Source organism: Lepus europaeus, chromosome 1, assembly GCF_033115175.1.
Source record: "Lepus europaeus isolate LE1 chromosome 1, mLepTim1.pri, whole genome shotgun sequence".
Classification (NCBI taxonomy): Eukaryota; Metazoa; Chordata; class Mammalia; order Lagomorpha; family Leporidae; genus Lepus; species Lepus europaeus.
Window position 1 is genome coordinate 28,030,133 of NC_084827.1, and position 13,260 is coordinate 28,043,392.

General features: G+C 45.4%; 1 protein-coding gene across 1 annotated transcript in view; it reads left to right on the top strand.

The window, feature by feature from the left end:
• Positions 1-7,295: 7,295 nt before the first annotated feature.
• The window catches only part of TSPAN12 (tetraspanin 12), an 86,099-nt gene continuing 80,134 nt past the window's right edge, over positions 7,296-13,260 (top strand). The window contains exons 1-3 of the mRNA XM_062207084.1: positions 7,296-7,394; positions 7,654-7,841; positions 8,712-8,847. Of these exons, the coding sequence (XP_062063068.1) occupies positions 8,782-8,847 (66 nt within the window). The 5' untranslated portion in view covers positions 7,296-7,394; positions 7,654-7,841; positions 8,712-8,781. The remainder of the gene's footprint in view (positions 7,395-7,653; positions 7,842-8,711; positions 8,848-13,260) is intronic.

A 13,260-nucleotide genomic window follows, 5' to 3' on the forward strand; every position in this document is an offset into this window, starting at 1 on the left:
CTGGTATTTTTACATAAAATGGCTGGTTTATACATGGTAGCATGAAGACCTTTGAGATTATATTAGCTAACTGAAAATAATTTTCAAAATTAAACACTTTAATGTAAATAAATAATTTCTTAATTATTGTTGTGTTGGAGTAGCCCAAAAGTTCTAAAGCATAACATGGAGATTGAAGGGGCAGCAATAGAACACATATGTTTAATATTCATGGTAACTGTTTATTTTTCCCTGGTTGTTATATTGTTGACACAGCAAGAAGCTGGTGTAGTGGTATAATTGATTAATTCCTGACAAAAGTCGGCCTTGGCGGCTGTTGGAACTGACCTGTACTCCCTCTTTTCCTTTACAGTTGATTTCAAAGAACTGTAAATTAGGACTTTGCACAAAGGGAAAGAATTCTTAAGTCCTATAAGGTTTGCTCTCTGGAGAGGAAGAATGCTAATGAACATGAATTTTTGAGGGTCAAAATATGCGAGAACTTTTGGAATCTCCTAGAACAGTTCTAAATTTATAGTAACTTCAATAAATATTTATTGAATAGGATTGCATTATTTGTAATAATGTCTACTGATGAACTGAGTCCAACTCTCTGAACTCTGCGTGAAGGCTGGGCTTGGATAAACTCTAAGAGGAAAGCATTCTAGGAGTTTATATGAGGGTGCTGATGTGGGTCATCCTTTACTAAAAAGTGCTGTATATAAATGCAAATGAGAGTACAGGAAATTGTGGCATAGGATACAAGTGATGTGATCTGGATTTTCTTAGGTTCTTTCACTGTTGCCAGCAAATCCCTGCTTCAGTGGTTCTCTTGGCAACGAAGGGCCTTTGTGAAGTGGTGGCCCAGAAACAGTTGCCCAAGAGCTAGGCTGTTTCAGCAGGGAATGGGAGAAAGGATGACAGCATGATCGCGTCCACTGCTTTCCCCATTCTTCACATCCAACCCCCAGTGCAAACAATAATCTGTGCTCAGTGATCTCCCATCCTCTGGCCATTTGCTGTAGAGAAGAGTTGTCCCAAGCCCAGAGAATGCATCCTGTTTGCCTTAAAACCAGGGACAGAAGAGCTATACTTCTTGCCAATACTTGCTTCATACCTGAGTATGTGACTGGGTTCTATCCAATGAATTGAGGAGTGAGCTGCTTCAAGACTCCTAGGAGAGGCTTCCTTGATCTGAAGAGAGACCATCAGAGGAAACCATTTCTTCTTCCTCTGGAAGTAGTAACTGGGTGTGCAGCCTAGATTTGCACATCTGTCTTGTGACCCTGAGTGGGGACAGCTGAGGGCAACATGGAGATACATTGTGTAGATCAGAGGAACAAGGAAGGCTAAGAATGGAGTCCATGGTATGATATTACTGCATGGATGAATTGCTATTTCAGAACTTCCTCTATTACCTATTGTGACATTTTGAGTTGAATTTTCGGTTTTGCACTCAGTGCTGGCCAGAGTTAGCATATAAAATGTAGGAAACACAGTTATATTTGAGTTTCAGATAGACTTAGTACAATTTGTTTTCGGGATATGTATATCCAATGTGATGAAACAACTGGGTCATGCTTGCATCAGAAATACTTTTGTTGTTTATCTGAAATTAAAATCTAATTAAGCATCTTGTGTTTTATCTGTCACCCCTAAGTTGTAGTAGACAACAGTCTACTTAAATCAGTAAAGGAAAGATTTTCTCAGGTCCTATTGGGTATATATTTTTTTTAAGATTTACTTACTTATTTGAGAGGTAGAGTTACAGGAGAAGAGAGAGGGAGAGGCAAAAAAAGCCTTCCATCTGCTGGTTCGGTCCCCAGATGGCCACAATGGCCAGAGATGGGCTGATTCGAAGCCAGGAGCCAGGAGCTTCTTCCAGATCTCCCGTGCCGGTGTAGGGGCCAAAGCATTTGGGCCATCTTCTGCTGCTTTCTCAGGCCATAGCAGAAAGCTAGATCAGAAGAGAAGCAGCTGGGACATGAACCAGCACCCATATGGGATGATGCCACTGTAGGCAGAGACTTACCCCACTATGCCACAGCACCGGCCCCAGGTATACTGTTTCAGAAATGAAAGTTCAAGGTAGATTTACCAATCATAGTTTGAGTAAACATATTTGAAATTCAGTTTAAGTTTCAAATGACTAATGCAGAATGTCCAGGGGCTGGAGTCTGGCCTGTGTTGCAACCTGGAGTGAGTGGATTTGATGTCCAGCTCCCATCCTGGCTGCAGTTTCCTGCTACTGCAGAGCTTGGAAGTCAATGGTGATGGACCAAGTGATTGCGTACCTGCCACCCATGTGAATTCTCTATCTTCCTCTTATGCACCCACAGAAAGTTAACCCAGGGAGACTTGGATTAAGTTCCTGGCTCCTGGCCTTAGCTTGGCCCTGCCTTGACAATTGCAGGCATTTAGAGAGTGAACCAGTAGTTGGGCATCCCCTTTTTAATGTGTCTCATTTTCTCTGTCTCTCAAATAAATGTAAAATACCTTGGATATTTTTCTTCTGAAGGCTTTTGTCAATGAATTCTCACCAAGATTTGAAATTTTATTGTAATACAGATTAGCAGTGGCAAAGTCAGACCAATCTTGGACTCTCAGCTTCTTTTCTCACTACCTGGGTAGCCCTTGAAAAGTCTCCTATCTGCATCTCAACATGGCATTTGTGGTGATGAAGAATTAGTAGACATCTCTGGAGAGGCATTTATTGCGTAAGGTACACACAACAGTTCAAAGCACATTAGATCTCTTTCCTGCAGTGACTGTGAAGATTTGTCCCATGTAGACTTGTAAGGGTCTTAAGAAGAATAGAAACTCGGTCATGTGGCCCAACACCCTGTGCTGCTCTGTTCTCCATAACTGAGTAGAGTGAGTGGAATAAGACCCAGACAAACAAGGTTATTGTGGAGCCAGGAACTTGTATTACTTTACCTTGTAGCTGAGTTTTCTCCCTGACTCTATAACTTACACAGAGGGGACTGCTTGAAAATGCTTATTGATATTATTCTTATATGAGTAGAAAACAACTATTTTGCCTTTTTTGGGAAGGCAGGAACTAAATATCTTCAGTGTGAAGCTCAGTAGGTCGCACACACTCAAATAATACTTTATGAAGCACATATAACCATAGAATTGAGTTTCTGTCCTATGGCCATACAATTTCTCTAATGTATTGTTTCACATTCAAATCCTTGTAGTCATATTGTGAATTCTTCATCCTCCTTTTGTGCACACACACACATACACAAAACAGTTCTTACAGAGAAAAAATATAGAGTTTGCCCAATGACAGCTGGGATATCAAATCTTACTGTGCTTCTATAATCCCGCAGAAGAGGAGATTGGAGAGGGAGGAAACAGCAGCTGCTCCCAAGCCATTGCAGGGCTGTCATTTTAGAGATAGTGTTGCTCACACTCAAGATTCCAAAAGACAGAAACAGGGTAGGGATGGAGGTTAAGAGGAGAAGGAGTTAAAGGGAAGTGTATACAATCAGACTGCCCAGTATCCCAATGACTCAATTGTGGTAAGATCTCCCCTACTGAAATGTTGATTCCCAAAATCTGATGACCATTTATGAGGATAATTAGAGCAATAATTACAGCTCTTAACTTGTAAAATGGGGTTATTAATCCTAATGTATCAACATGGGAGATATGAACCTGAGTAGATTCTTGTGCTAGTTTTAAGGTAGCTGTAAAACCTTTGTTGCATCAGTTTTCAAAGTTTGCTGGAGACTACAATTACCTAGGGAGCTTTGAAAAATCTGTGTGTATAGGCCACAACTGCTGAGATTCTGATTTAAGTGGTGTGGGAGACATTAGAACATCAGGATTTTTTCAAATTTCCCCAAGTGATTTAAAAGTACAACAATTTTAAGAACCGCCAAACTAGAGATAGAGTTATGATTCTAGAAGTCAGTTGGAATCTGAGTAAAGATGAAATGTTAAGCAACTCCTTTAACTTCTTTTTGTTCCATAATCCTTTTGATGGGAGTTCAAATAGTTTGTGGGAAAACGGAATTAAAAGTAAATTTATGCGTTTGGTGTTGTGGCGTAGTGGGTTAAGCTTTCGGCTTCAACACTGGCCTCCCATATGTGTGCTGTCTTGAGTCCTGTCTGCTCCACTTCCAAATCAGTTGCCTGCTAATTGGCCAGGGGAAGCAGAAGATGGTCCACATACTTGGGTCACTGCCATCCATGTGGGAGACCCAGATGGAGTTCCAGATTCTGGCTTCAGCCTGGCCCAGCACAGGTCTTTTTGCCTATCTGAGGAGTGAACCAGGGGATGGAAGAGCGCTCTCTGTGTGTCTCTTCTTTTCTCTCTCTCACTCTTGCTCTTTAACTCTGTCTTTCCAATAAATCTTTTGAAAAAGAGGTCAGTTTATTTTGGTGCAAAAAACTTTGAAAAATAGTTTTTTTTTTTCATAATGTATGTACTTTCATGGAATCTTTGAAGACCTTCATTTTTCATAAATTTCAAATGGGGGACAAAATAGGCATATTTTAATTCCATTGTTCATGAACTTTTTGAAGGCCCCTTGTGTACTAGGAAAAGGTGTTCATATATATTTCTAAAGCCCCTTCTTTTTTTTTTTTTTACAGGCAGAGTGGACAGTGAGAAAGAGAGAGACAGAGAGAAAGGTCTTCCTTTGCCGTTGGTTCACCCCCCAATGGCCGCCGCGGCTGGCATGCTGCGGCTGGCACACCGCGCTGATCTGAAGACAGGCACCAAGCTTATCCTGGTCTCCTATGGGGTGCAGGGCCCAACCACCTGGGCCATCCTCCACTGCACTCCTGGGCCACAGCAGAGAGCTGGCCTGGAAGAGGGGCAACCGGGACAGAATCCAGCGCCCCGACCAGGACTAGAACCCGGTGTGCCGGTGCTGCTAGGCGGAGGATTAGCCTATTGAGCTGCGGTGCTGGCCCCTAAAGCCCCTTCTTTAATTTTATTATTCCTGGGTGTTGACCCTTAAAATTTATTTTTTTTTTATTTTTTTTTATTTTATTTATTTTTGACAGGCAGAGTGGACAGTGAGAGAGAGACAGAGAGAAAGGTCTTCCTTTTGCCGTTGGTTCACCCTCCAATGGCCGCCGCGGTTGGCGCGCTGCGGCCGGCGCACCGCGCTGCTCCGATGGCAGGAGCCAGGTGCTTCTCCTGGTCTCCCATGGGGTGCAGGGCCCAAGGACTTGGGCCATCCTCCACTGCACTCCCTGGCCACAGCAGAGAGCTGGCCTGGAAGAGGGGCAACCGGGACAGGATCGGTGCCCCGACCGGGACTAGAACCCGGTGTGCCGGCGCTGCAAGGCGGAGGATTAGCCTAGTGAGCCACAGCGCCGGCTAAAATTTATAAATTAAGTTGAAAGCACTTAACTCTCTTCTAGAAATAGAAGAGGAATGTAATTCTGCAACATAGAAATCAGTGCTCTCTTCTGTTTTTTGTTTTTGTTTTTGTTTTTAAGATTTTACTTATTTATTTGAAAGGTAGAGTTACAGACAGTGAGAGGGAGAATCAGAGGACAGAGAGAAAGGTCTTCTACCTACTAGTTCACTCCACAAATAGCCACAATGGCCAGAGCTGGGCTGATCCAAAGCCAGGAGCCAGGAGCTTCTTCTAGGTCTCCCGATGCAGGTGCAGGGGCCCAAGGACTTGGGCCATCTTCCACTGCTTTCCCAGGCCATAGCAGAGAGCTGGATTGGAAGTGGAGCAGCCAGGACTCGAACCGGAGCCCATATGGGATGCCTGCACTGCAAAGGGAGGATTAACCTACTGCACCACTGTGCTGGCCCCTCTCTTCTCAGTTTTAATGATTCAGACTCCCCTCAGTGCTGAGGGTGTTTACTCTCAGGAATGTGTGGCACCTACAGCATTCAGATGGCTCTGCTTATAGCACCCACATGTCCTGATCTGAACAGAAACTGAAGATAAAAATGAATTTCTTTGCTTTCCTCTGTGATTCCAGAAGCAGCTTTCGTGCCAGACTCAGAGTCACTGGCTGGGTGACGGGACATTTTGCTTAGTGCTTTGTGTGATGGCTAAAATCATTACACCCTTGCAAGCTTTCTGTCTGATATACTGCTTAGCTGACTTATTGGGGATTTTCCAATTAACCCAGGACCCTGATGTTTCATCTTTTGGTCTTGATGTTAGTTCTCTCTGAATGAGAAGGTGTGTCATCGTGCCGGTGTTGTTCCTGAAAGCAACTGACCCCACACAGGCAAGGGTAGGCAGGCCTTCAACACTCTTTTCTTTTCCTGCCAGGAAATTGAAGGACTCCAGTTATTAGCTTTTCTCAAAGACATTGCTTGTATTACTGGTAATTCATATTTGCTGGTGAAGGTTTCCCTGCCATGCCATGAGCACAAAAATAATCACACAAATGTGTTGTATTTTGAGGCATAAAACATCCAAATTGAGGCCGGCGCCACGGCTCACTAGGCTAATCCTCCACCTGCGGCGCCGTCACCCGGGGTTCTAGTCCCAGTCGGGGGCTGGATTCTGTCCCAGTTGCTCCTCTTCCAGTCCAGCTCTCTGCTGTGGCTCGGGAGTGCAGTGGAGGATGGCCCAAGTGCTTGGGCCCTGCACCTGCATGGGAGACCAGGAGGAAGCACCTGGCTACTGGCTTTGGATCGCCGTCCGCAATGCACCAACCATAGTGGCCACTTGGGGGGTGAACCAACGGAAAAAGGAAGACCTTTCTCTCTCTCTCTCACTGTCTAACTCTGCCTATCAAAAAAAAAAAAAAAAAAAATCCAAATTGAATGTGGAGAATATGATCCAGTGATTTTTCTGGAGTGTGAAACTTCTTATTTCTAAAAGGTAAGTAAGACACCTTTGGAAGGATGGTCGCCTAGTCTTACTTGAAACTGTTAGTTTCTCAGTAAAAACATGCAAAGAGGCACTTTTCCGAAGTCCCACTGCCAACTACATATTTCAAGATCAATCACTCATTGAAAACTCCAAACAAGTTTGTTGGGAGAAATTCCGGCAACTTTCATCTTGGCTTACTTGTGAAGCCCTTAAAACGCCTTCCCTCCCTCTTCTGGGTGTCAGAGTGGCCCCGGTGGCCCCGAGGTTTCCCCAAGTGCCGTTAGTGGGGCATGAAGGGGGAAAGAACTGTTTTTCACAACCTGGAGGGCAGCCGAGCCATCAGAAGGTTCATAGGGCACCACGCTAGTGACAAATCACAGGAGGTGGTTCCATAAAGGTTGTGAAAACGAGTTTCTCATTGCAGGAACTGGGCTGGGCCACCCACTACCCCCCTTCTCAAACACAAATATTTTCATATAATAAAAGCCTGCTTCGCTATGGTCGTAACCCAGCCTCCATTTCTCCGACCCCACCATTTTAAAGGGGTTTGCTGAGCAAAGTTTCCGGGCTCTATCTCTTTCTGCACCGTGTCTTGCAGAGGTGAGGAGCCCTTTGGGGTCTCTCGCCGGGTGAGGGGGACAAGAAACACCCACTAGGACCCAACCCCGGCAGCCAGCGGCCCGAGCATGCGCTGAGAGTGTGTGCAGCTGGCCCTGGCTGCCGCCGCTGCCTCGTCCGGACTTGGCAAGGACTTGGGAGGGAAGGGACAGCGGCGCTGGGAGGTGGCTTAGCAGAGACTTTCCAGCAACTGCTGCCCAGGACTTTTTTTTTTTTTTTTTTTTTTCCCCTTTTTTCCCAGGAGGCGGCCGCTGCGGCGGCGGCGGCGGCGGCGGCGGCGGCGAGGGGAGAGGAAGAGAAGGAAGTCTGCAGTTTGAGCCCATGCAGTTCTTCGGCTGTGCGGGAGGAGGGTCCCTGCCTCGATGAGTCCCCAGTGGGTGTCCCCGACTGTTCCCCGGCGGGAGAGGGGCGCGGAGCCCTGCGCCAACGGTGAGTGACCGCGCGTCTCGGGTCCTCCCTGCCCGCGGTGCCACCAGCCCGGCGGCTGGGTGCTCAGCCACTTGGAGGCTGGCTTCCGAGCTGACCCCGGCGCCCTGCCGGGGCCGCGCGCACGCGGTGGCGGGGCTGCTGGCCGGCTTTGTGCTCCGCAGGCGGCCGGGAGCGCTCCGTCTTGTCTCTGTGAGTGGCCGGGGCCGGGGGAGGGCGACCCAGTGACTAACCCGGCGTCTGCACAGCTGCACCGGCGCCCCCTCCCCATCCCCGCCCCCACTCGGGCTAATCCATCATTCTGGGACCGAAAACCTCATTTCTCACATTGTCCCAAGGAAACCCTAGTCGCCGGGCGGAATCCCTGCTACGCGCTGCGCCCCCTCCGGTCCCCCGTGTTCTTGCCCGAGCTGCGGGACCAGGAGGTGCGGACGTGCGAGTTTGGTGGGCTCGGGAGCCGTCCTAAGGAGGAGGGCGCGAGTGCCTTCCGGCTCGCCAGTGGCGCCTGTGACGTCTCCCGGGGACAGCTCCAAGCAGAACTGTCCCCCAGGAGGGGCGCGGGTGGAGGGAGGTTTTAAGGAGTCCCGTGGGAAAGCAGAGGTACCCGCCGAGTGTCCCCTGAGAACGGGAGTTGACTGTGCGCCTTCATTCATCCCCAGAGCCTGTCTTTTCTTTGCCCGGCAGGTGTTATCTGAAGCTGGGTGGGAACTTCGGGGAGCTCAGTGCTGCAGCTTTAACAGGGGCGTTTTGATGAAGGGTGTCTCCGAGGAACCAGGCTTTGGGACCCTCCGGACCCAGCCGGGGGCAGAGGGTGGGGCTGGCCCTAGAGAGCTGGCTGGTGACAAGTCCCCTGTTCTCCCCGGCGCCCGGCAGATCGCTCCTTTTTGGCCGGCGAGGATAGGATGTGGTGAAAGGATGGGGCTTCTCCCTCGCGGGGCTCACAATGGCCAGAGAAGACTCCGTGAAGTGCCTGCGCTGCCTGCTCTATGCCCTCAATCTGCTTTTCTGGGTAAGTCAAACAGTTCCACGGCGCCAACAGGTGGGGACGGCTGGACTGGGTTTCCTGAAGCCACCAGATAATGCGCCAGAGGGCATGGCCAAGCATTATTTAATTACATGGGCTCACACCCTCTATTTTTACAGAAGCAAAATTTGACCTTCTTGAAATGCCTTTGATCTAACACGAGCTACATTTGTAATTAGAAAAAAAGAAATCCACCCCTGGATACTAGTGGCAGTAAAATTAGACTTGAAGTTAATCTAGGGATATAAATAAATACACGTGCTTGTACCCGTCGATAAGAAAATTATGACATACTACTTAGGGAACCGCTTGTTTGCAGGACTTTGAGATAACTGTGCAAGCCATACATTGTTTCTCCATGTCCCCCTAGCCTATGAAGTTTGGTTGGGACTAGCACTCTTAATATTTTTTCTTGGTAAAGATTCATACCTAGGTATCCTATCAAAAGAGTAGGTAGGGTTTTCTAGGGGATCCCATAAGTTCTGAAAGGTGGTTTTCGTGTAGCAGTTTCTAAGTTGGTGAAGTTTAAGGAATTTTGTGTATACTTTTGGAAAATCCCATGACTGTTTAAGGGAATAAAATTTAAGAAGCTCATGGAAATCCTTATGCCCTATGGGTTACCGACTTTTTAATGCCTTATGCTCAGGCATAGATTTTCATAAAGTGTTATTAATAATCGTTAGTATTTATGTAACATAGGAAAATATAAAAATTAAAACTTACTGCTTCAGTAGGCTGTCATACTTAAGTAGGTACTTTTTTTTTTTTTTTTGCTATTTCTGGGATTCTAGAATTTTCTGTTAGAAATGTTAATATGGAACTCTTTTGGAGGGGAGAGTGCTGCCTGACTGGCATTGACCCGTGTTTTCTTCATGGGCCTCCAGAGGATGACCTTTTGGTTGATTGACTGTTTGAGGATGATACCATTTTAAGGTGACAAACCTTCGTTAAGCAAATAATCTGGAATATATCTAACATGACAGCATTTTTCTCTCAACGTGAAAATTAAAACATTGAGTGAAATTCACCATTTAGAAATGTAAAATTGCTAATTGATCTTATTGTAGTTTTTAATTCTTAAAAGGTACATTTTAAACTGGATCGTTACATTACTTATCTATAAGGTATTAAGATTTTTGAACTTTTTTTTTAAAGTGTATTTATCACTCCTATTTAATAGCTTCTTACATTTCTACCTTAGGCATTTTAATTAAAAAATCATCACGTTCTGTTACTAAAAAGAACTTCAGAAATGGCCTTGCTGAACTTCCTTCCCTTGTGAATGAGGAAATAAGTGAGGGTTAGATGACTTGCCAAAGGTCAGATAGTCCAATGGTGGCGATTCCAGGAGCACCGCTTAGCTTTCCTTCTCCTAGACAGTGCCTTTAACGGGTAGCCTTGATTTTTAACTTTGGAATTACTAAGTTTTTTGTTGTTGTTGTTCAGTAAAGAATAAAGCTCTGAAAACCTTTTTGTTTGTTTGTTTGTTTGTTTTTTGAAAGATTTCTTTATCTACTTTCGTGGCAGAGTAAGAAGGGGGGAGATCTTTCATACAGTACTTCACTTCCCGGATGCCTGCAGTAGCCAGGCCAGTGCCAGGATCTAGAAACCCCATCCTGGTCTCGCACAAGGGGGCAGGAACCCTAGTACCTGGGTCATCACCTGCAGCGTGCAGGTGCATTAGCAAGAAGCTGGGTGAGAAGCAAAGGCAGCAGTTGGTCCCAGACCCTTGGCTATGGGATGCAGCCATCCCTGGTGGTGGCTTCACCGATGCCTCCCAAGGCCTGCCCCTGAAAACTTCCTTAACAATGATTATTATGTGAGGGGGAAATCCAAATCATTTAACAAGATTATTGCTTTTCTGAAAAATGTAATTTGCTTAAAAACTCCTAAACCTTAAACTCTTCCAGGAGTTTCATTCCACAGAGAATGAAAGCTGTTATGTCTCTGCCGTTCTCCTGTACTACAAATTTCTAACATTGTGTGTTTTGATTTTATCTGGTTTGCTTTCCTTTTCCTCCAACCCTCCTCTTCTCCCAGTATCACCTCCTCTCCAGCATGGTCATCCAGGTTAACCATCTAGTATGCATCCCTATGTATTTTAAGTTGTTTGATGCAAAGATATATTTGCTTGTATCTGCTCACATGTACCCATTCGTATCGTGGACATTCATGTTTTTTTTTATTGTTGTTAAATTGTTTTTCTGCTGAATTTGAGCCATTGGAGTGTCTTTGTTATGTTGAAACACAATTTCATCAACAAAACAAAATGATTTGGTATCGTATAAAGCTAACATACAAAATAGCTAATGGAGTACTTCTGTGTTTGCAAGGCACTTTCAGTATCTCCTGTTCTGTACAATGGGAATAATCGTTTCTGTTTTTTAGAGTTGCGAGGATTAGAGCTAATATCCCTAAAGCACTTAGGACAGTGGCACAAAGCTGCTGTCTGTGTGGAGTAGTAGTTGTGGTTGTCGTTGCTCCAATGACTATTAATTGAAGATGGAGTGGAGGAGGTGGATGGCTCCTATCTTTGTGGTAGTGATGGTGGTAATTGTTATTGATAGGATTAGGGCTGCTACTACTGCTACATTTACAATGACTTATTTGACTGGACCTTGTCCTGGGAATTTGTCCCCTAGAAATAAAACTACCATTATACTCCATCGCTTGTCTAAAAGTGTTTGCTGCCATCTGATTGGCATTATGGCACTTTTTAATTTTTGCCAATCTGAAAAACTTAAGGTGTTATCTTACTGTTACTTTATTCTATACTCTCCCCGAAGCAGTGAATAGGAGCATCATTTTATATTTTTGTTCCACATGTTTCAATTCATATTTCATATTAGTTAATTATTTCATAGTTTTCATGTAGGTTTATTCTGTTGTTTATTGATTTAATTTATGTTATCTGTTGCTACGCAATAGTTAAAAGAAATATTCACATATCCTTTTATTTTTTAAAGATATATTTTATTTATTTGAAAGGCAGAGTTACAGACAAGGTAGAGGCAGAGAGAGCGAGGTCTTCCATCCACTGCTTCACTCCTGAAATGGCTGCAATGACCAGGGATGGACCAAGTCAGAGCCAGGAGCTTATTCTGGTTCTCCCACATGGGTGCAGGGGCCCAAGCACTTGAACCATTCTCTGATGCTTTCCCAGCTGCATTAACAGGGAGCTGGATCAGAAATGGTGCACCTGGTACTGGAACTAGTGACCATATTGGATGCCAATGCTGCAGGCCAGGGCTTTAACCTGCTGCACCACAGTGCCGGCCTCTCATATGTCCTTTTTAAAAATTTTTATTTGCTGGAGCCAGCATCGTGGCATAGCAAGTTAAGCTGCTACCTATGATGCCAGCATCCCATGTGGGCACTGATTCAAGTCCTGGCTGCTCCACTTCTGATCCAGCTTCCTGCTAATGTGCCTGGGAAGGCAGTGGAAGATGGCCCAAGTGCTTGGGCCCCTGCCACCCAAGTTGGAGATCTGGATGAAACTCCTGGCCCCTGGCTACAGCTTGGCCTAACCCTGGCCACTGCTGCCTTTTGGGAAGTAAACCAGTGCGTAGAAGATATCTCTCTCTCTTTCTTCCTTCCCCTGTAACTCTGCCTTTTAAATAAATAAATTAAAAAAATTATTTGAAAGAAGAGAGAGAGAGATAAACAGACATAGAGAGATCTTCTGTCTACTCCCCAGATGCCTGCAAAACCCGCTGGGCCAGTCTGTAACCAGACTTTGGGGATTCAATCCAGGTCTCTCACTTGGGTGGCAGGAATCTAACTATTTGAACCATGACCACTGCCTCCCAAGATGCCTGTTAGTGGAAAGCTGGTAGCAGAAGTGGAGTTGGGACTTAAACTCAGGCACTCTGTTATAGGATGAAGAACTTCCAAGTGGTGACTTAACCACTGAGCCAGTGCCAGCCCCCATCTATCCTTTTTAATGTAATTTTTCTATAGATGATTATATATTATTTTGTATGTTCTTTTATAGTCTTATTTTCTTGTAAAGCACTTGTGTTTCTTATCTTGGTTAAAGTTTCTATTTCCATATGGACTTTCAGATTATTTTATCTAATTAAAAATATCTATTAGGACTTTTGTTAAAATCCCATGAAATGTATATGCTAACTTTTATAATTTTTTTTTTGACAGGCAGAGTGGACAGTGAGAGAGAGAAAGACAGAGAGAAGGGTCTTCCTATTTCTGCTGGTTCACCCTCCAATGGCCACTGTGGCTAGCGCACTGCGGCCGGCGCACCGCGCTGATCCGAAGCCAGGAGCCAGGTGCTTCTCCTGGTCTCCCATGCGGTTTAGGGCCCAAGCACTTGGGCCATCCTCCACTGCCTTCCCGGGCCACAGCAAAGAGCTGGTCTGGAAGAGGAGCAACCGGGACAGA